The sequence below is a fragment of the Pseudorasbora parva genome, chromosome 19 (assembly GCF_024679245.1).
Source record: "Pseudorasbora parva isolate DD20220531a chromosome 19, ASM2467924v1, whole genome shotgun sequence".
Classification (NCBI taxonomy): Eukaryota; Metazoa; Chordata; class Actinopteri; order Cypriniformes; family Gobionidae; genus Pseudorasbora; species Pseudorasbora parva.
The window spans coordinates 42,053,087-42,074,719 of NC_090190.1; the positions used below are offsets into that span (position 1 = coordinate 42,053,087).

The following is a 21,633-nucleotide window of genomic DNA, read 5'->3' on the forward strand; positions in this document are numbered from 1 at the left end:
AACTAATGTGCATTGAATAGTGCAAAAAATGTGGATGAACCCACAACAAATAAATAACTGTCTTAGACATAAGCCTACTTAGCCTACTTCTTCAGGAAAAGTGGCAGGTTCTTCTTTATGAAAAGTAGCTTCTCTGCTTTCTCACATGAAAGTCGGTTCCTCTTCTCATCGATGACATGAGCACTAAATTTCAGCACTAAACAGTGCTTCCACACTGCTGACATGTTTGCTGCATAAAGCACGCAGCTCTCACTCTACGTGGGTTACTTTTTGATCGCGTCATTAAAAACGTCATTGTTCGGCCAAAATTATTCGGCCTTTTTACTTATTCGGCCGAATGCCGAAAGTGCTTTTTTTGGCTATTTTCGGCCGAATAATTTCGGTTGCCGAATATTCGGTGCATCCCTAATATAAAGTCGGAATTGAGAGATATAAAGTCAGAATTGAGAGATATAAAGTCGGAATTGTGAGATATAAAGTCGGAATTGTGAGATATAAAGTCGGAATTGTGAGATATAAAGTCGGAATTGTGAGATATAAAGTCGGAATTGTGAGATATAAAGTCGGAATTGTGAGATATAAAGTCGGAATTGTGTGATATAAAGTCAGAATTGTGAGATATAAAGTCGGAATTGTGTGATATAAAGTCAGAATTGTGAGATATAAAGTCAGAATTGTGTGATATAAAGTCAGATTTGTGAGATATAAAGTCAGAATTGTGAGATATAAAGTCAGAATTGTGAGATATAAAGTCAGAATTGTGTGATATAAAGTCAGAATTGTGAGATATAAAGTCAGAATTGTGAGATATAAAGTCAGAATTGTGTGATATAAAGTCAGAATTGTGAGATATAAAGTCAGAATTGTGAGATATAAAGTCAGAATTGTGAGATATAAAGTCAGAATTGTGAGATATAAAGTCAGAATTGTGAGATATAAAGTCAGAATTGTGTGATATAAAGTCAGAATTGTGAGATATAAAGTCAGAATTGTGAGATATAAAGTCAGAATTGTGAGATATAAAGTCAGAATTGTGTGATATAAAGTCAGAATTGTGAGATATAAAGTCGGAATTGTGAGATATAAAGTCGGAATTGTGAGATATAAAGTCGGAATTGTGAGATATAAAGTCGGAATTGTGAGATATAAAGTCGGAATTGTGAGATATAAAGTCAGAATTGTGAGATATAAAGTCTGAATTGTGTGATATAAAGTCAGAATTGTGAGATATAAAGTCAGAATTGTGAGATATAAAGTCAGAATTGTGAGATATAAAGTCAGAATTGTGAGATATAAAGTCAGAATTGTGAGATATAAAGTCTGAATTGTGAGATATGAAGTCAGAATTGTGAGATATAAAGTCAGAATTGTGAGATATGAAGTCAGAATTGTGAGATATGAAGTCAGAATTGAGAGATATAAAGTCAGAATTGTGAGATATAAAGTCTGAATTGTGAGATATAAAGTCAGAATTGTGAGATATAAAGTCTGAATTGTGAGATATAAAGTCAGAATTGTGAGATATAAAGTCAGAATTGTGAGATATGAAGTCAGAATTGAGAGATATAAAGTCGGAATTGTGTGATATAAAGTCGGAATTGTATGATATAAAGTCAGAATTGTGAGATATAAAGTCGGAATTGTATGATATAAAGTCAGAATTGTGAGATATAAAGTCGGAATTGTATGATATAAAGTCAGAATTGTGAGATATAAAGTCAGAATTGTGTGATATAAAGTCAGAATTGTGAGATATAAAGTCAGAATTGTGAGATATAAAGTCAGAATTGTGAGATATAAAGTCAGAATTGTGTGATATAAAGTCAGAATTGTGAGATATAAAGTCAGAATTGTGAGATATAAAGTCAGAATTGTGAGATATAAAGTCAGAATTGTGAGATATAAAGTCAGAATTGTGTGATATAAAGTCAGAATTGTGTGATATAAAGTCGGAATTGTGTGATATAAAGTCGGAATTGTGTGATATAAAGTCGGAATTGTGTGATATAAAGTCAGAATTGTGAGATATAAAGTCAGAATTGTGAGATATAAAGTCAGAATTGTGTGATATAAAGATTATCTCTTAAAATGTTTGTTTTTTCTGTAGCGGAAACATGAACCTCCTCAGCACTGGGTTAATGTAACCCAATGTTGGGTTAGTCTGTGGCAAACCAGTTAAAACAAGAGACCTTTTTCAACATAAGGTTTGCATTACAAACCATTTCATATATGCAGATTTTAAAGATAAGTTTTGTTATTTAAACGTTTTTTGACAAGGGTTTAAACATTACAACATTGGACATACACTCTAAAAAATGAACAAACCCAGAAATTGGGTTGTTTGAACCCAGTGAACAGACCCATTCAAATTCTGGGTTTTGTCCATTATCAACCCAACTTGGGTTGTTTTTAACCCAGCAGTTTTAGAGTGTACACTCTAAAAAGCTCTGCGTAAAAACAACCCAACGTTGGGTCAAATATGGACTAACCCAGCAACTGGGTTGTTTTTACCCAGCAATTGGGTTGTCTACAGCAAATATGCAACCCGGTCACATGTAAATGCGTATTAATAGTACGAGTGTGCAATGTCGTGGAATGTATTCGCCAAAACTCATTTTTGCGTGCATATGATACGCACTTTATGGCGTATGACACGCCCTTGGGTAGGATTAGGGTGGTTAAAACAACCCAATCGCTGGGTGAAATCAAACCCAATCGCTGGGTGAAATCAAACCCAATCGCTGGGTTAAAACAACCAAATTGCTGGGTTAGTCCATATTTGACCCAACATTGGTTTAAAACAACCCAGCATTTTTTTAGAGTGTGTGTTCTGTCCAATATTTACCCAGCGCTGGGCTGCCAAATAACCCAGACATGGTTGTTTTCCATGTATCGATAACATCAGGACGCTGCAAGGAACCTGTTTTGTTCGTCGGGTCTGACGAGGTGTTGACAGCCGTTTGAGGGTAAATAAATCTCCCGTCTGCCGTCATCTGACCTCGGTAACGGAGCCGCGGTATGATACACGCCGAGAACATTTAGCGCGCGTCGCGAATCCACCGCGAGGCACGGGCTGATGTCCCGCCGTCACGTCACGTCTGCGTGCGGTGGAGTGACGTGACAGGTGAAAGGGCGCGAACGCGTCACTCCTGCTGCCTCTTGAACCGCGGCAAATTTACAGCGAACAATATCATATTCAGTATTGTTATTTATTTGGCCATTTAAAATACATGCATTTTCAAGGCCTTTAAATCATCTGGCAAGCCAAAATCATCATTCTAATCAGTAAAAACAGGCATGTAATGTATAAATCACGACATGTATTTAAGAAAGAAAAATACGTTTATTATTCGGCTATTATTGTTATTATTATTATTATTATTATTATTATTATTATTATTATTATTATTATTATTATTATAACCTTTATTTTACCAGGAAAAGAAGCACATTGATATTAAGAATCTGTTTTACAAGAGCATCCTGGCCAAGAGTGACAGCAACAAATATCACATGGGTTTAACAGAAAACACACACACATACACATACACACACACACACACACACACACACACACACACACACACACACACACACACACACACACACACACACACACACACACACACACACACACACACACACAGTTTCCATGTTTTATGGGGACATTCCATAGGCGTAATGGTTTTTATACTGTACAAACCGCATTTTCTATCCCCCTACACTGCCCCTACCCCTAAACCTGCATATCAAACACACACACACACACACACACACACACACACACACACACACACACACACACACACACACACACACACACACACACACACACACACACAGCCCCTAAATCTACCCATCACAGGAAACATTCTGCATTTTTACTTTCTCAAAAAAACTCCTTCTGTGTGATTTATAAGATGTTTTCCTCATGGGGACCTAAAAATGTGACATTGTGACAAAAAAACATTTTGTCCCCATAACGTAGGGATTACCAGCCCACACACACACACACACACACACACACAAAAACATAACTAGTCGAAACATCTAAGTCGTCTCCAAATCCTTTAACATCATTTTAAAAATGTCCAGTGAAACCATCTCCGTAAGTTTCAATTGTGACTGGAACACAGAAGGAAGAATTCCTGGGCCCGAAGGCTACCAACATGTTTTTTACTGATGTATATGCGAAGATATGAAGGAAGTAGACCCAGATTAGATTTTATATATATATAATTTGTTTATAATAATAATTATAAGCTTAACAGCACCTTTACAAAGTGTTTATATAGTTCATTTGTCAAGGACTCAAAGGACTGAGGGGCGTTTTATACCCGTGATGGATGGCACAGGCAGCTGAAGTTAACAAAATAACTGTGACTGACCCAGATCTGTGAACTGCACTGAAAGGCGCTGAAAATACTCACAGCTCGCGTTGGAAAATTAAAAATGTGTCGTGATTCTTCAGGATCCCAAATCTTCCCTCAAAGCCTCTGAGAGTTACAAAAGAACATTTAAGACTATTACCGTCCCTTATGTATCTGTCCCGTCTAAAAGCACAGTATTGATTTTGAGTGACCCTGATTCACCCGCAGCCTTTCGGCCGACTCTCTCCTGTGCGCTCGGGATGGACAGAGCGAGAGAGAGACAAACCGAGGGAGGGAAATAAAGACTGGGTGGCATTTCCAGTCAATAATAAAATGAGAAAGACGCTTTCAGAGGCGGAGGAGTGTTGAGGGGACGCCGCGGGGCCCTCGGGGGCCGTGGCAGACATCTTGTGCCTGGTCACTGAGGTCCCAGACCGGAGAGGACAGCAGATTCTTATTTCCTCCTCAGGCTGGCAGCCAATCAGTTTCCAGCTGAGTTCCAGCCCCCCTCTCTGTCTTTTCACAGATTTTTAGCCCCTTTTCCCCAAATTCTTCACACATCTCTAGATTGCACACATGCAAACACACATACACACATATCCCCTGCTCACAACACACATCTGCACACGGATAATACGGTATGCAACGGTATCATAAAGCGCACACTCTAAAAATACTGGGTTGTTTTAACCTTATGTTGGGTCAAATATTTGCTTAAGACAACCTAATCGCTGGCTTAAAACAACATAATTGCTGGGTTAGTCCATTTTTGACCCAACATTGTTTTGTTTTGACCCAGAATGTTTTAGAGTGCATGGTGGCCTAAAAGCAACACTCTAAAAAATGCTGGACTTATAACAACCAAAGTTGGGATGAAAATGGACTAACCCAGCAATTGGGTTGTTTTAACCCAACAATTGGGTTGTCTTAAGCAACATTTAACCCAACCGCTGGGTTAAAACAACCCAATTGCTGTGTTAGACCATTTTCAACCCAACCTGGGTTGTTTTTAACCCAGTATTTTTTAGAGTGTATATGCAATGCTATCATGAAGCGCGCACACTAAAAAATGTTGGGTTGTTTTAACCCAATGTTGGGTCAAATATGGACTATTGGGTTGTCTAAAGCAAATATTTAACCCAACTGCAGGATTAAAACAACCCAATCGCTAGGTTAAAACAACCGAATTGCTGGATTAGTCCATATTTGACCCAACATTGGGTTGTTTTTTACCCAGATTTTTTAGAGTGCATGATGGTCTAAATATACAAAGCAACACTCTAAAAAATGCTGGACTAAAAACAACCCAAGTTGAGTTGAAAATGGACTAACCCAGCTATTGGGTTGTTTTAACCCAACAATTGGGTTGTCTTAAGCAACTTTTAACCCAACCGCTGGGTTAAAACAACCCAATTGTGGGGTTAAACCAACTTAACCGTTGGGTTAAAACCACCCAATTGCTGGGTTAGTCCATTTTCAACCCAAATTGGGTTGTTTTTAACCCAGCATTTTTTTAGAGAGTGTATGCAATAGTATCATGAAGCACACACTGTAAAAAATGTTGGGTTGTTTTAACCCAATGTTGGGTCAAATATGGACTATTGGGTTGTCTTAAGCAAATTTTTAACCCAACCGGGTGTAAAACAACCCAATCGCTGTGTTAAAACAAAAGCTAAATAAAGCTGCAAATGCTGTTGATTTAATGAGAGCATTTAAACAGAATGAGGAGCACGATGGCCAAAAGCAGTGACTAAAGCATCTCACACACTTACACAGATTCATTTATCATGTCTTTTAAATGCACTGTAGCCACACTCTTAAAAATAAAGGGTTCAAAGCAGAGTTTTCACAATATTTGAAAAATCTAAAGAGCCTTTTGTGGAATGGACAGATTGTTTATGAACTAAAGAAGCTTTCTTTTTAACCTGAAGCTCTGAAAGCTGGAAGCAGAATTGAGTATTCTGCACGGAGAAGTCGTTCTCATCTCAATATTCCTCTTAGCTGGGAGCTAATCCTTGTGAATCTCACACCTTAAAAACTACAAGGCACTTGGGACCCGGGATCTGTCAGGTGAGAACGCATAATCATTCCTGTGTGTGTGTGAGTGTGTGTGTGTGTTTCTCAGGTGCTCTGTGTGGATCGTCTTTACATCACACCTTCTCATACCATCAGTCGAGATCATTTCAGGATTTGATCTCATAATTTAGACACACCGAATGAGCCGAAGCCACGAGGCCACGTGAGAATCCCAATCAAACTTGGCTTTTCATTGCATTCATAAACTTCCAGATTTGAAGATTGAAGCTGTTCCTGATTTAAAGTCGGCATGAAAGGGAAGTCTGGAATATTGTTTCGAATATCCGAGTGAAACGCTTCTCAAACAAGAACACTCTAAAAAAATGCTGGGTTCAAACAACCCAATTTCTGGGTTTGTCCATTTTCAACCCAACTTGGGTTGTTTTTAACCCAGCATTTTGTAGAGTGCAAATGTAGGGTGAGGCTTGATTTTGTCTAAGAGGAATTGATTGAGGATGCACTATAAAAAATGCTGGGTTGTTTTAACCCAATGTTGGGTCAAATATGGACTAACCCAGAAATTAGGTTGTTTGAACCCAGCGATTGGGTTGTTTTAATCCAGCAGTTGGGTTAAATATTTGCTTAAGACAACCCTATCGCTGGGTTAAAACAACCCAACTGCTGGGTTAGTCCATATTTGACCCAACATTGGGTTATTTTTTACTCAGAATTTTTTTTAGAGTGTGAAGTCTCTGCAAAAAAAAAAATTAAAAAAAGTGGGCGTTTCTAAATTTGTGGGTGTTTTCAAAATCACGCATTGATTTACCTGACCCAATCAGGTAACACCCCTCTGTTTATGGCGCCTCCCACTGATCTAACTCCTATTACTACACTCTAAAAAAAATGCTGGGTTAAAAACAACCCGAGTTGGGTTGAAAATGGACAAACCCGGAAATTGGGTTGCTTGAATGGGTTCATTTAGGGTTCAAACAAACAACCCAATTTCTGGGTTTGTCCATTTTTAACCCAACTTGGGTTGTTTTTAACCCAGCATTTTTTTGAGTGTATGCAGAGACATATACTTGAATGATTGGATGGTGATGGATTGCTATTGGTCGATCTCATGTGAGTGACAGGTTGCCCCGCCCTCGTCATCAGAGAAGAGATAATTCTGGACGTTATTCAAGATTATGAGGCACATTAATTGAAAACATTAACGATGTGCACTGATAATTAATTTAAAATAAACACTGCAATATTCCATTAAAAAAAAAAAAACGGGAAAATGTCAATTTTGGTTTCATGGTGACTTTAAGGTCTTGTGCACGTGACCTTAAAGCCATTACCTTTAAAGTGAACCGAACGAGGTCAAATAGCCCAAATATGTGATGTCAAGTGTGAATAGGTTAATGGGTTATAGTGCTATTTTTTGATAAATGTAATCACAACCTGTGCCTTATTAAATGTATTACTGACTCTCTTTCATTTGTCATGCTGTCATCAAGGAATTTTAATTACAAGGCCGAGCTAAAGCGAGCCCGCGGATGGGTTTGATGAGGAGGACACCCGGTGGGGTTTTTCATTAAACTGCTCTCGCGCGGAGCGGGTGACCCTTCCCGGTAACCGGCCATTATCGCCACCCCGTATCGCGTCGCGCTCATCCCGATCCCGTCCGTTTCTCCCTCTCTTTTATCCGATTTGTGGTACAGAAGGGTTTTAATAAGGCGGTGTCTCTCTATCCGCCCGGCTGTCTCTTCCTTCACGATCACCGGTTCCTTCACACGGAAAAATAATTGGCCGGTTTCCCTGAGCTTGGAAAGGGGTTGAGCCGGGTGGGATTTGCCTTTCCCCCGCCCCTCTCTTTTTTATTACCACCGCCTGATGATAAAGACAATCAGATATTACCTTATGGTGAACTGGGGCTCAATTGTTTTTCCATCTGTTGACCTGGGTGTTTTTTTTCTTCTTCGCGTTTTGAAAATGTGTTCAGACATTGTTTGAATCATCCATACGGTTTGATAAATAGACTACAGCCTGCTTATTTCGAGCTTATTCACATTTTAAAATAACGCAAATTTCGCTTTAATAATATGAACGTGTAATCATAAATTTTTATTTTTTTATTTTAGAAGCATTTGTTCAGTAGCTAGTTTAAAAAAGACGGTTATGATTATAATTATTATGTAGGAATTATAAACTAATTAAAGTTCAATTAAGCTAGTATTAGGCTACATTTATTTTATTCGGCTATTATTACTTACTTCTGAAATTAATACCAATTTAGGCTAAATAAAAATGCTTAATTGTACCTATTATATTTACTTGAGCTAAAAAAAAAAAAAAAAATGTTTTCCCAGTGTAGGCTACATTGTCGTTCATATTATTATTCAAGACGCAGGATGTGTGTGTGTGTGTGTGTTTTTTTTTTAAAGAACCCCTCAGGTGACGCACGCGCGCGCGCGCCTCACGCCACTTACCTCGTGCACGCTAAAAACAATCTCCCTCAGTCCGCATCATGCAGGCGCTGAAACAGAGTTCACGATAGAAATACACATTAGAACACGTAGATTTTGCAATTAAATATGTAAATGCACAAGACTCTTTATACGGGGAATGCTTAGGGTAATTGCACGTTAAAATCTCACCGAATTTTTGAAACGTTACTTGTGCGTGAACAGACCTTACGCGGCTGCTCGCTAAAATCTGAGCGTTTTTTGGGCTCCAGCGCTGAACAGAAGGGGGAAGATTGCAGGTGCAGCGTGATTTGAGCCGGAGAGGGTGAACTTTAACCCCCGCTACACGAGAAACTCAAGGCATGACAGTTTGTGGTGAGTTTGGTTTCCTCATTAATCGTTTGTTAATTATTTGGGTTGCCAAGTTCAGTCGAGCTCAAGTGTATTTAGATCAACCGTTCTCAGGTCAGCCTGGAGGACCCGTTAATTGTTTTGTTTTCAGTGCATCTAAAATGGTGTCAATCCACTTCCAAGTTCCTCGGTGGGTTCAATGTCAGTCTCAAATTAACACTCATTAATTGGCTTGAAACGCATTTTGAAATGTTCTAAGGTTTAGTCAAATCCTACACACAAATTAAGTAAATATAAAAATAGGCTATTATTATTGATAATAATAAAAATAATAACGTCCCTTTACCAGGCCCAGGCTTTAAAGTCAATAAAAATTGCCCACATTAAAATAAAATGAACGGTTCCAAAAGTGGGTTTTCGCGGAGATGCAATAGCTATAGATTTTTTTTTTTAGGCCTACAAAAATATATATATAAAAAAAATCTTAAGAACCCATTTCCATCATAATAAACATTTTAAGCGGGAACTAAAAAAATGTTTTATTGATGCTACATTTTCTTGGACCCATAAAAAGGCCTACTTATTTTCTAGGATATTATTTTATTTTAATTAGGCAGTTAAAACGAAAGCCTCTGAGCCAATGAGAAAAATCCTCAGAACGCACGAATTGCTGAGGCTCCGCCCCCTCGAGTGAGATCTCATATAAACTCTCTCAAACAATTCTGTCACTCACAGATTACAGTTGAAAATCCGGAGGTGTCGCTTCAGAGGTCAAACTGCGGGGCGCACGGAGCCGCGTCCTGGTGTGATCTACTTATTGATCTCGACCTGCTTCTGATTGATCTTCATCCCGTATCAGTATATTGAAGAATGCAGTTAGAAAGCCTCCTCCCTGGCGCATCTGTAAACTTACCCAAGACCTTCTATAACCTGTCGTCGTCCTCAGAGAGCACCAACAACAGCCCGGGGTCAACGCAGATCGATTTTCAGGACATGGACCGGACAGATTCCGAGCAGAGCTCCGGTGCCAAGAAGTTTTTGAGTGGCGGGAACGCGCTGATGGATGAAGCGGACAGCGAGAGCTTCACCGGGACTAAAGTAGCAGCAGCGGCAGCCGCCGCACCGGACGCGCGGAAAAGTTCTCCGGTGATCGGTGATGATGATCTGTCCAGCGCCCGCCGCTACAACATCGACGAACTTGGCACTGATCGCTATTTCATATCCTCTTCCCAACCGAGCTCCGACGTGACCAATCCGTGCTCTCTCTTCCCGTACGGGGGCCAGACCGGGTCGGTGTACAGTGGTTCGAACGGGTCCAGGTATTCGTCTTCTCTGCATTACGGCTCGGTTCTGCCACCCGCCGGGTTCTCATCCGCCGTGTGCGCCAGCCGGAGTCAGTTTGGAAGCGGCTATCAGTTCGGACAGGGTCCCGGTTGCCTGTACCCATCCTATCCCGGACCGGGCTCCAGTTTGAGCTCGATGCCCATCCCGGGTTCGGGCTCCGCGGCCAGGGCGCAGGTTTACCTGTGTAACAGACCGCTGTGGCTCAAATTTCACCGCCATCAGACTGAGATGATCATCACCAAACAGGGCAGGTAAAGACGAGAAGTTCATGAGCTCACTCTGCAAAACACTGTCTTGTTTCAACCCATGTTTGGGTTAAATATGGACAAATCCAACCGTTGCTTTAAATTGAAAATCCAACGGTTGCTTTTGAATTCAAAGTTTTAAACGCAACGGTTGTTTTTAAATTCAAAGTTTTAAACGCAACGGTTGTTTTTAAATTCGAATTGTTAAACGCAACGGTTGGTTTTCTGCATATTTGGCGCATACATGGGTTAAAACAACCCCCAAAAAAATGTGCTGAGAAAAATGTTCGTTAGAAAAATGCTGTTAAATTTGTTTTAAAAGGTTGAACATAATTAACAGCGTGCAGGGTTTATTTTAACACAAAATATGCAGCGTACATTTTAATACAATTATACGATGTATTTGAATAATGAATATAATAATAAAACGAATTCTTATTTCTTTTTTTCTTTTTATTTATAATCATATTCGCAGGCGAATGTTCCCCTTTCTAAGTTTTAACATCACTGGACTGAACCTGACGGCGCATTATAATGTGTTTGTGGAGATTGTTCTGGCCGATCCGAACCACTGGAGATTTCAGGGCGGAAAATGGGTCACCTGCGGGAAAGCGGACAACAACATGCAAGGTGAGAAAAAAAATAATAATAATGTGAGCAAAATGACAACCTGTTATATCTACAGTTAAACATGTTTCGGTGACGTGTTTTCTCTCTCTTTCTCTTTCTCGGACATCGTGAATTACATTTTTCAGGAGTAGGCTATGATTTATAACCTTTATAATCAAATGCAACGAAAAACTGAATTAGACAACTGATTTTTTTTCTTTTTAAGGGGTTTTTAATTTTCATTCGATGTTGGTATAAACGAATTGGTTAGATGTAAATCTTAACATAATTATGAATGTTGTTTATTTCAACGACACGCTTGAAATTAAACGAATGAATTAAAACGATTTCAAAGCTTTACGCGTGATTGTAATTATTCGATAATATTCGCCACTTAAAAATGTAATTTCGTTTAAAAATGAAAGAAGTTTTGCATTTAATGAGCGATTTGCACTTGTGGCTCGCGGGGGTGGATGTGTTATTTTCCTGTATTAGAATTATTCAAACCAAATCGCTCTTAGTCACGATACATCTGTTTTGCATGAAGGAAATTTTTAGTGCAAAAGTTTTTCTGATTTATTAAGCCAAACTGCTAATTTAATGTCACAAAACATTAATGTTGTGTTTTTCTGTAGGAAACAAGGTGTATGTTCACCCAGAATCACCAAACACTGGGGCACACTGGATGAGGCAAGAAATATCCTTCGGCAAACTGAAGCTAACTAACAACAAGGGCGCAAATAACAACAATACTCAGGTAAACACCAAGCTGAGCACTCATTGTGTTGGGCAATATTAGAGACACACATAAACGTCATGTTGAGTTTGTTTGTGTGCAAAAAAAACAAGTTGACACATTCATGTTGGAGAGTGACGTTAATGAACAAGCTTTGAATATGACTTATTTTGAATATATTTTAGTACATGTTGCTGATGCATCTTGCACATTTTAAAGATGAAAATGAGTGTGTGTGTGAGGAGGTAGTTGTGTGTACTTCCAGTCAGAGGTCTTCAGTGTGGGTTTGACACCTCTAACTGCAAGCGCTGGCCATGAACTCTGCACAAACACTGATGCTGTGTGTGTGTGTGTGTGGTGTGTGTTAAAATAGATGATCGTCCTCCAGTCCCTGCATAAATACCAGCCGCGGCTGCACATTGTGGAGGTGACAGAGGATGGTGTGGAGGACATGAGCAGCGAAGCTAAAACACAAACCTTCACTTTCCCTGAAAACCAGTTCATCGCTGTAACGGCTTACCAGAACACAGACGTAAGCAGAAACGCCACCACAGCGCCCAGCAGCCACTTCTGCTTTGTGCCGCTTCTCAACTCCTCGTCTTTGTGTTTAATTGCAGATCACACAGCTCAAGATCGACCACAACCCCTTCGCAAAAGGCTTCAGGGATAATTACGATTCGTAAGTGGCTTTCAAACAACTGCCCCGACTGAGAAACGTGAAAACACTCCAAAAAATAGAAGAGTCGTCCTTTCATTAAGTGATCAAATGAACACAAGTGACTCTCAAGCCCCAGATGAAAATCTTTCATTTAAATAAATTCATTGCACATTTTTTTTTTGCAAAGTGCATGCAGTGCAATGTTTATAATACAATTCTGCAATTTTCTAAACTTTTGGCAATATGGTAACACTTCCATTAATGCACTAATTCATAACAGTATCTAAACTTTTGTTAATATCAGTTCACAAAAAAACAAACAAATACATCTTCATTGTTAGTTCATGCCAGCTCAGATCCATTACATAACACATACTTCTCATTCTAGTAATGTATTTGTAAATGTTGAAATGTCTTAAGAATTATTAGTACATTGTAAAAAAACAACGTTGCCTTAAATGTTTAATTTCAATTAACTCAAAATTTTAAGTTAATACAATTGACTGAACCACATTTATTATCAAAGTGGATTTGATGAAATCAGTTGAAATGCCTTGACTTTTTAAAAAGTTAAATCAATGTAAAAGCACATGTCAACCTATTGATCACATCTTTTAATTTATATAAGATTCAAGTCAATTTAAGTTGCAATCACTTAAACATCCGAGTTGATTGTACTTAAAACATTAAAATTTACTTTAAAATCATAAAAATATTATTGTGTACAGAAATGTTAAGTGTAATGGTGACATGTTACATTACTGTACACAATTATTTTTGAATGATTTCACTGTAAACATTTTTGATTAATATAATACAGTATTTTTTAAAGATCTTTAGATTTAGCCAGCTTTATATTTTCGGTGCAATGACTTAAACATCCGAGTTGATTGTACTTAAAAAATGTTTACAGTGAAATCATTCAAAAATAATTGTGTACAGTAATGTAAAGTGTCACCATTTATTTTGCTTTATTAAATAATACAGTTTTTCTTGGAAGATCTTTAGATTTAGCCAGGCTTCATATTTTAATGAGTATTTATGAATTATTTTCATAAGTGTCAATGTCGACAATGAGACAAATTGCTGACTCTCTCTCTCTCTCTCTCTCTCTCTCTCTCTCTCTCTCTCTCTCTCTCTCTCTCTCTCTCTCTCTCTCTCTCTCTCTCTCTCTCTCTCTCAGGATGTACACGGCTCCAGAGAGCGACAGACTGACGCCCTCTCCTACCGATTCTCCGCGGTCGCACCAGATTGTCCCCGGCGCCCGCTATGCAATGCAGCCCTTCTTCCAAGACCAGTTTGTAAACAACCTGCCGCAAAACCACCGCTTCTACGGCAGCGAGCGCGCCGTTCCGCAAACCAACGGCCTGCTTTCTCCTCAGAGCGAAGACTCGGCCGCCGGCTCCGCCTCGGCTCAGCGATGGTTCGTGGGGCCCGTCCAACAGAGCGGCGCGTCCACCAAATTGGACCTGTCCTATGATAGCGATTATTCGGCCTCTAGCCTCCTGCCCTATGGCATTAAGCCCCTGCCGCTCCAGAGTCCGCACGCATTGGGCTACTACCCCGATTCGGCCTTCGCCTCCATGGCTAGCTGGAGCAGCAGGAGTTCGTACCCGAGGAAGATGACAACCGGCCTGCCTTGGTCGCCTCGACCGAGCCCTCCAGCCTACACTGACGACCTGCTAGTCTCTAAAGAAAAGCTGCAGGACGAGAGCTCGGTGGCGGCCCCGGCATCAGGAAGCACGGGCCCCTGGATGGAGGCCCCGCCGGTGCTGAAAACCGTAGACTCAGGAGACACCAGCGGATACTCGATGGCGTGCAAAAGGAGGCGCGTTTCGCCCGGAGGTTCCAGTACAGACGCTTCGCCTACTATAAAGTGTGAGGACTTGAGCTCTGAGGAGTACAACAAAGAGAGCCATAAAGCCATGGGTTATTACGCCTTCTACACCAGCCCTTAAGAACTGCTTTTCAGATCATTTATTAATTCTCTTTCTCTCTCTCTCTCTTATTTTGTTTGAAGTGATCTGCCCATGTTGTGTTTTTAATCTTTTAATCTGCAAGTGCCAAAGCTTTCGTGCCCCCCCGCCCCCAGTTGTGCTTGTTCATTTGTGAAATACGCTTCTATCGGGGTTTTTACTTTGTATTATTTTTTAAAGCATGCCCTTAATTATTTTTAATCTTATTTTTCTATGAAGCCCACAATGTGATTAATTTTCTTTTTCCTTTTATTTAAGATCCCTCTGTTGTACAGTATTTGTGCACTTTAGATTGTGATGTATCTTGTACAAATGTTCTCATGGCACTGTTATGAAAGGTGAAATAAAATGTGCTTTTCATACTTTCTTTGTCTGTGTTTCACTGCTGTATCAATGTAGGCCCGAAATTTACTCTTATACGTGGACATTTATTTATTAAAGAAATTAATTCAATAACTGCGAACGAAAATTTAATTCGTTAACCTTGTCGTGCTGAAACTGACCGTTGAAAACATTTAAATTTAAACCGTTTTTTCGGTTGAACGGTTAAAGTAAAACGGTTGTAAAGAAGACGAAAAAACAAAAACCGTTTTCTCGTTGATTTTTAAATATAATCATTTGAATTCTTACATTTAAACGTTTTAAAGCCATTTAATAAATACCCACAATTTATAATAAACCAACGATCAGTATATTTTTTTAATTTAAGTTTATTTTCTTTATTTTTGACTAATTATGTTCTAAATCTTCGAAAACTGAATGTTTGTGCGGAACAGTCTAATTATTCCGTTTCTATCGACCACAAACGCACAGTTGAGTCTTTATTTGTAGGCGCGTGTCGTTTTTCTTTATTTTGACCGTGTTCTGTCAAACTGGAGTTTGTCGTCTGTATATTCAACAGCTTTTCCCGGAGTTATTTCGGATCATACGAAACGCGTTTCTGGGTGAATGTGACAGAGGAAGTCACTGCAGTTCCTCATTTCGTGTTTTATGGCCACTATTTTCTGCTCTTTAGATGAAAGTGACACAAATACATTTTCCTTTTCAGCCCCCATGCTGAATACATTTAAAAGTGTTTCTGTACAACGACCGCACAGTTTTCCATTGCATTCAACACGGAATATAACGCATGTTATTTATGCTTTCAGATAGAAGGCTCTTAAAAATACCAGATCTCGGGTGTGTATTTCAAGCCTAATGGAGCATCTCAAGAAATTCTGATGAAACATCTAAAAAGTTTACTTTGCTAAACCCTAAAAAAAACCGACATTGCAATATAATTAAAGACCCATTATTTTTTAAGACCTGTTTTATTAATTGAGGAGGCGACTGACTTCCTGCTATATTTTTCGGAAGCTCAATGAAAGTGTGAATATTACGCATCAAATATGAGAAGATGGTCGTGCTGATAAACTTCCTAAGACGCACAAGGGCCCATTTTTGGCATCTTTTAACGAGAATTGGACCCCTGTCTGTCAGCTCACAATCCTTCCTCATCAGCGAATCCCTCATGAATTCATTTCAATGCCCCGGTATTTTTAAGTCTAATGAATTCTGTTGTCAGACTTCTTGACAGAAAGCGAAGACTCCGACTAACTCCAATTAACACCTCCTAATGATGCTGAGCTCCTGATGGCGCTGAGATCATCTGCCCCGGGCGGGGTACGGAGGATGAGGATGGGGGTAGCGGGGCTAAAAATGTCCCGTGTTCCTTCATCACCCGTGTCAGAGAACCCCGGACCGGGTCACCGCGAACCCCAGCCGGTGCCCAGCAAGCAATAGCCGTCATTTCACCGTCTAGGTTAACTATAGACCTGATATAGTCCGGCTATGAGTAGACCACTTTTAGCCAAAAGAATCTTGAATTTGGTTACATCTAATTTTTGTCCAAACAATTTGTGAGATGTATGATATTCCATCATGTAAGCAAAGTTAACAGTGATTACAAGGTGTTTGGTATCATTTCTTTAAAATGATATGTGCATAGGCTGTGTGTAGCCACGGTTTAGCTCCTATACAGACCGGCTATTCGTAGCCCACTTTTAGTCAAAAGACAAAACTGATTAATTTTAGTTTTTGGCAATGTAGCACATGATATGGTTAATATTACATCATGTTCGCATTGTCAATAATATCTGCAAGATGTGTCATTTCATGTCATGGTCTATCTATAGCCACGGTTTAGCTCTGAATTGGACGGGCTATGTGTAGTCTGCTTTTAGCCCACCCATTTGTAAACATTTGAATTAGTTTTAGCTTTGCTGTCCCCCATAACATTCACTTAAAATGTAAGACAGTCAAAGAAAATCGTAAGCTAGATATATTTGAAAAAAAAAAAAAAAGAAAAAAAATTACAACTCTCAACCGCTAGGTGGCAACTGTAGCCTGTACTACTGGCAACGGCAGATATCGCGAAAAACATTTCTGTCGGTTGGAGTGGATTTTTTTTTTACACAAGAGGAGAACGGAGAACAACAACGGGCAACAGTAAACGTTAAAGGACATGATTAGCCCTTGTAAGTATCTGTGTTTTCGTTTTGACATATGCTCATTATATACATTATTTGTTATCGTGTATGAACGGTGAGATTTTAGCTTAGTAACATTATAGAATGAAGCCATGTGGTTAGCATGCTACATGTACACCTTCAAGGGGATAAACAAGAAACGTGCAACCTATAATAATTTGTTATGAAAGCCACAAATATCCTTTTACTCTTTGGATCATTATATGAAAATATGAGTCTTTGAATTGGCAAGGCAAAATTGAATGGCATATTTTACCAAGCCAAAAGTGCTTTACATAAAAGCAACATTGGGGAATTTAAAAAATCAATATAAGAAGACATTGTTAAAAAAAACATGATAACAGGAGAGTAAAACTTGCAGTGCAGTGTAAGAAATGTATCATTATTCCTTTCCAGTTAATAAAAGGCAGTGGCAAAGATTAAACCCTGATTTAAAATAAATGAAGAGTTGTCGGAGGACTGCAGGTTTTCTTTGAGTTTGTTCAAGATATGTTACGTATAAAAACTGAATTCTGCTTCTCCATGTTTAGTTTTGACTCGTTGGACAGAAAGCAGACCTGACCCAGATGACCGGAGAGGATGGTTCATAATGCGACAGACGATCAGAAATTCACTTTTGCCTTAAACCATTCAATGCTTTTCCAATCATCTACCTCAGGGTCCTAATGCAACATAATGGCTAAAATATCTTTTAAACACAAAAATTTTAATTCTGCCATTTACTCGCCTTCAAGTTGTTTCTTTTCGTCTGTTGAACACAAAAGAAGATATTTTGAAGAACCTGGATAATCAAAAGCTTTATGGGCCCCATTGACTTCCATTGTATTTATTTTCCTACAATGAAAGTCAGTGGCTACCATCAAATACCTGGTTACCAACATTCTTCAAAATATATATTTTTGTGTGTTCAACAGAAGAAAGAATCCCATACAGGTTTGGAACAACTTGAGGGTGATTAAATGATGACTATCTCTTTAAACATGTCACATACATGTATCTTAACCTTTTTTTGCCCAGCTCTAGTGCGCATCCAAGCAAAAGAGAATGACTTCATCACAATTACTTTAAATAAAGTAAACAATTATGATGTCAACAATGCTTTTCTTGTGCAACGTTTTGTTTCTTATTTGGCAGATGCCATGATGACCGACTTACCAGCGGCAACAGAGTTTATATATATATATATATATCTTTTTTTTTTTTTATTACGTTGTTAATATTCCATATTTCTTGTCCTAATTTTATTTTTAATTTTATTTTTAACATTTTATTTGGTCATTTTTATGTTTTGATCTTTTAGTATTATCTTAAGTTGTCTAAATAAAACCTTTATATTTAATGTGTTTGGATGGATTGTTATTTTTTAGAACCCGTTATATTTGAGTGAAAAGAATCCTTTAGCCATTTTGTTGTCTATTAAATGTATAGATTAGTCATGTGTTAGCCGTCTATTTGATGACAAGACTATCCTTGGGCTATGGTTAGACGTCTATTAGATTTTCACTGACAGCCCAAATTTAGCCTTGTTTTAGCCTAGACCCATATTGCTGTCTATTAGACATATACATGTAGTCATTCAGTAGCCGTCTAATCTTGGGCTATGATAGACGTCTATTAGATTTTCACTGACAGCCCAAATTTAGCCTTGATTTAGCCTAGACCCATATTTGCTGTCTATTAGACGTATAGATGTAGCCATTCAGTAGCCGTCTAATCTTGGGCTACGATTAGACGTCTATTAGATTTTCACTGACAGCCCAAGTTTAGCCTTGATTTAGCCTAGACGTCTGGGCTGTGTTTAGACGGTTATTAGACGTCTTTTAGACGCAAAATTGCTTGCTGGGTGACCAGCATCCACGGGCGGCTCATTTAGCCCCGAGTCGCTTAGAAAACAAAGTAAACGAATCTTTTATTCAATATTTTTGCCTTCATTTTGTTTCTTCGAGTCATCTATCCACCTTATTTCTAACGTAAGATGGGGACTTCCACATTAAAAAAGTGCTGGGATAAAAACAACCCAAGTTGGATTGAAAATTAGAAATTGGGTTGGGTCCATTCACTGGGTTCAAACAACCCAATTTCTGGGTTTGTCCATTTTCAACCCAACTTGGGTTGTTTTTAACCCAGCATTTTTTAGAGTGTAGTATCCCCTTACGAAAGGAAAATATATTTTATTAGGCTACTTGAAATATATTATACGATAGTATTATACAATATATTAGCTATATATTAATGTAGGCTAATATATTGCAAAATATACAAAGGATTCCCACTTGCAATATATTGCAATATTGGAAAATATAAATATTAAATCCCATATATGTGAATATATTGCCTAATATATTTTCCAATAAACTTTTGGGTCATTTCCTTAGGTGTTTTACGATATCGCATATTATTTTAATTTATTACCATAATCATAAACACGGTTTGTTGCGCAAAAAAATACACTTTAGGCCTATTCTTAGTTTTTAACAGATAGCAGCTAATAATTCAAAGAATAGCTTTCACGTTTCAAAATAAGGTGGATATGCTTGTGTATCCATAAAAGATGACAAAATAATGCTAGCGTTACACATTTGACAGTTAAGAACGATAACTGTAGGCTATATTAGTATAAACACCAGAAGAAGAGGTCATTCTGTTTATTTTAAGCGCCTCTGACGTTTCAAACGCTCGAGCTCTTTAAAGCAGAATGGATTCTGATTGGCTGTCGATGTTTTTCTCATTATTCATCAGGAAAAAAAAAATCTTTCTGAAAGTGATTCCTGGAAATGCCTTTATCGTTATAGCTGTGGTGTGAACTCTGCTGTTCTTTTATATTTAGAACGAGTTTTAGAACTAAAGGTCTTTATCTTTATACACTCTATGCTGGGTTTAAAACAACCCAAGTTGGGTTGAAAATGGACAAACCCAGCGGTTGGCTTAAATGTTTGCTTAAAACAACCCAATTGATCGGTTTGTCCATTTTCAACTCAATTTGGGTTGTTTTAACCCAGCGTTTTTAGAGTGTAGTTATCGGTCTTGTTTTTTGTTTTATTTTTTTGTTGTTGAAAAATACACTCTAAAAAATGCTGGGTTGTTTTAACCTAATGTTGGGTCAAATATGGACTAACCCAGCAATTGGGTTCTTTGAACCCAGCAGTTGGGTTAAATATTTGCTTAAGACAACCCAATTGCTGGGTTAAAACAACCCAACTGCTGGGTTAGTCCATATTTGACCCAACATTGGGTTGTTTTTTTACACAGAATTTTTCAGTGTACTGTAAGAATGTCCCTCTCCAACATTACCTCTTCTTAGCAGTAGCAAATAGCAAATGCAACACAAACTAAAGCGTAAGGCCTTCTACAAGGCCTCATCAACATCAAACTGTGCTCATCAAGCGAACAAAGGGCAACTAAAAGTTATTCAAGGCCTACACTCTAAAAGATGCTGGGTTGTTTTCACCCAATGTTGGGTCAAATATGGACTAAAGTTAAAAAAAATCTGCACACTGCTGTTTGCTGCTCCCACAAATGTATTAAAAAGGAGACCGTTTCGACCCAAAGGGTCTTCACCAGGCAACTGTTTACTTTGAGTTATGCTTTATTAAATCTAGCACACTCTAAAAAATTCTGGATAAAAACAACCCAATGTTGGGTCAAATATGGACTAACCCAGCAATTGGGTTGTTTTAAGCCAGCGATTGGTTTGTCTTAAGCAAATATTTAACCCAACCAGAGGGTTAAAACAACCCAATCGGTGGGTTAAAACAACCCAATTGCTGGGTTAGTCCATATCTGACCCAACATTAGGTTAAAACAACCAAGCATTTTTTAGAGTGCACCTGCAAAAGTTTCACTGGATGTGCGCACTATTTTTTCTTGTTGAAATATGGACTAACACAGCAATTGGGTTGTTTTAACCCACCGATTGGGTTGTTTTAACCCTACGGTTGGGTTAAATATTTGCTTAAGACGACCCAATCGCTGGGTTAGTCCATATTTGACCCAACATTGGGTTGTTTTTTACCCAGAATTTTTTAATGTATGCGGAGATGTCAACGATGCACATGCTGACATTTATGGCACAATTGGAATGGGTTTTTCACTGACGTATCTGGAGCTGAAGTAATATGAAGTTATGTAGTGGTGTTTTTTAGTTTGTTTTTTTGTCCTTGTGTCGTGGCACTTTGTGACTGAACTCTTCATGAATAGTCCTGGAGGATGTCTGATCTTGTCTTGTTCGTTTAGCTAATGGATCACATGCACACATGACCCTGAGCATTGGGAGGACAGGAACTGTACTCCTACAACGAGTCAATCGACTGCGACACTAACACGCATTAATGCAGGAACGGCAGTAAT

At 38.6% G+C, this 21,633-nt stretch overlaps 1 protein-coding gene across 1 annotated transcript; it reads left to right on the forward strand.

Moving 5' to 3' along the window:
- Positions 1-8,836: 8,836 nt before the first annotated feature.
- Positions 8,837-15,108, forward strand: eomesa (eomesodermin homolog a). Its single transcript, XM_067425978.1, has 7 exons — positions 8,837-9,214; positions 9,926-10,785; positions 11,255-11,409; positions 12,024-12,145; positions 12,498-12,656; positions 12,742-12,803; positions 13,966-15,108. Exons 2-7 carry the CDS (start codon positions 10,061-10,063, stop codon positions 14,738-14,740), a joined length of 1,998 nt encoding a protein of 665 aa, XP_067282079.1. The 5' UTR covers positions 8,837-9,214; positions 9,926-10,060; the 3' UTR covers positions 14,741-15,108.
- The last annotated feature ends 6,525 nt before the right edge of the window (positions 15,109-21,633 follow it).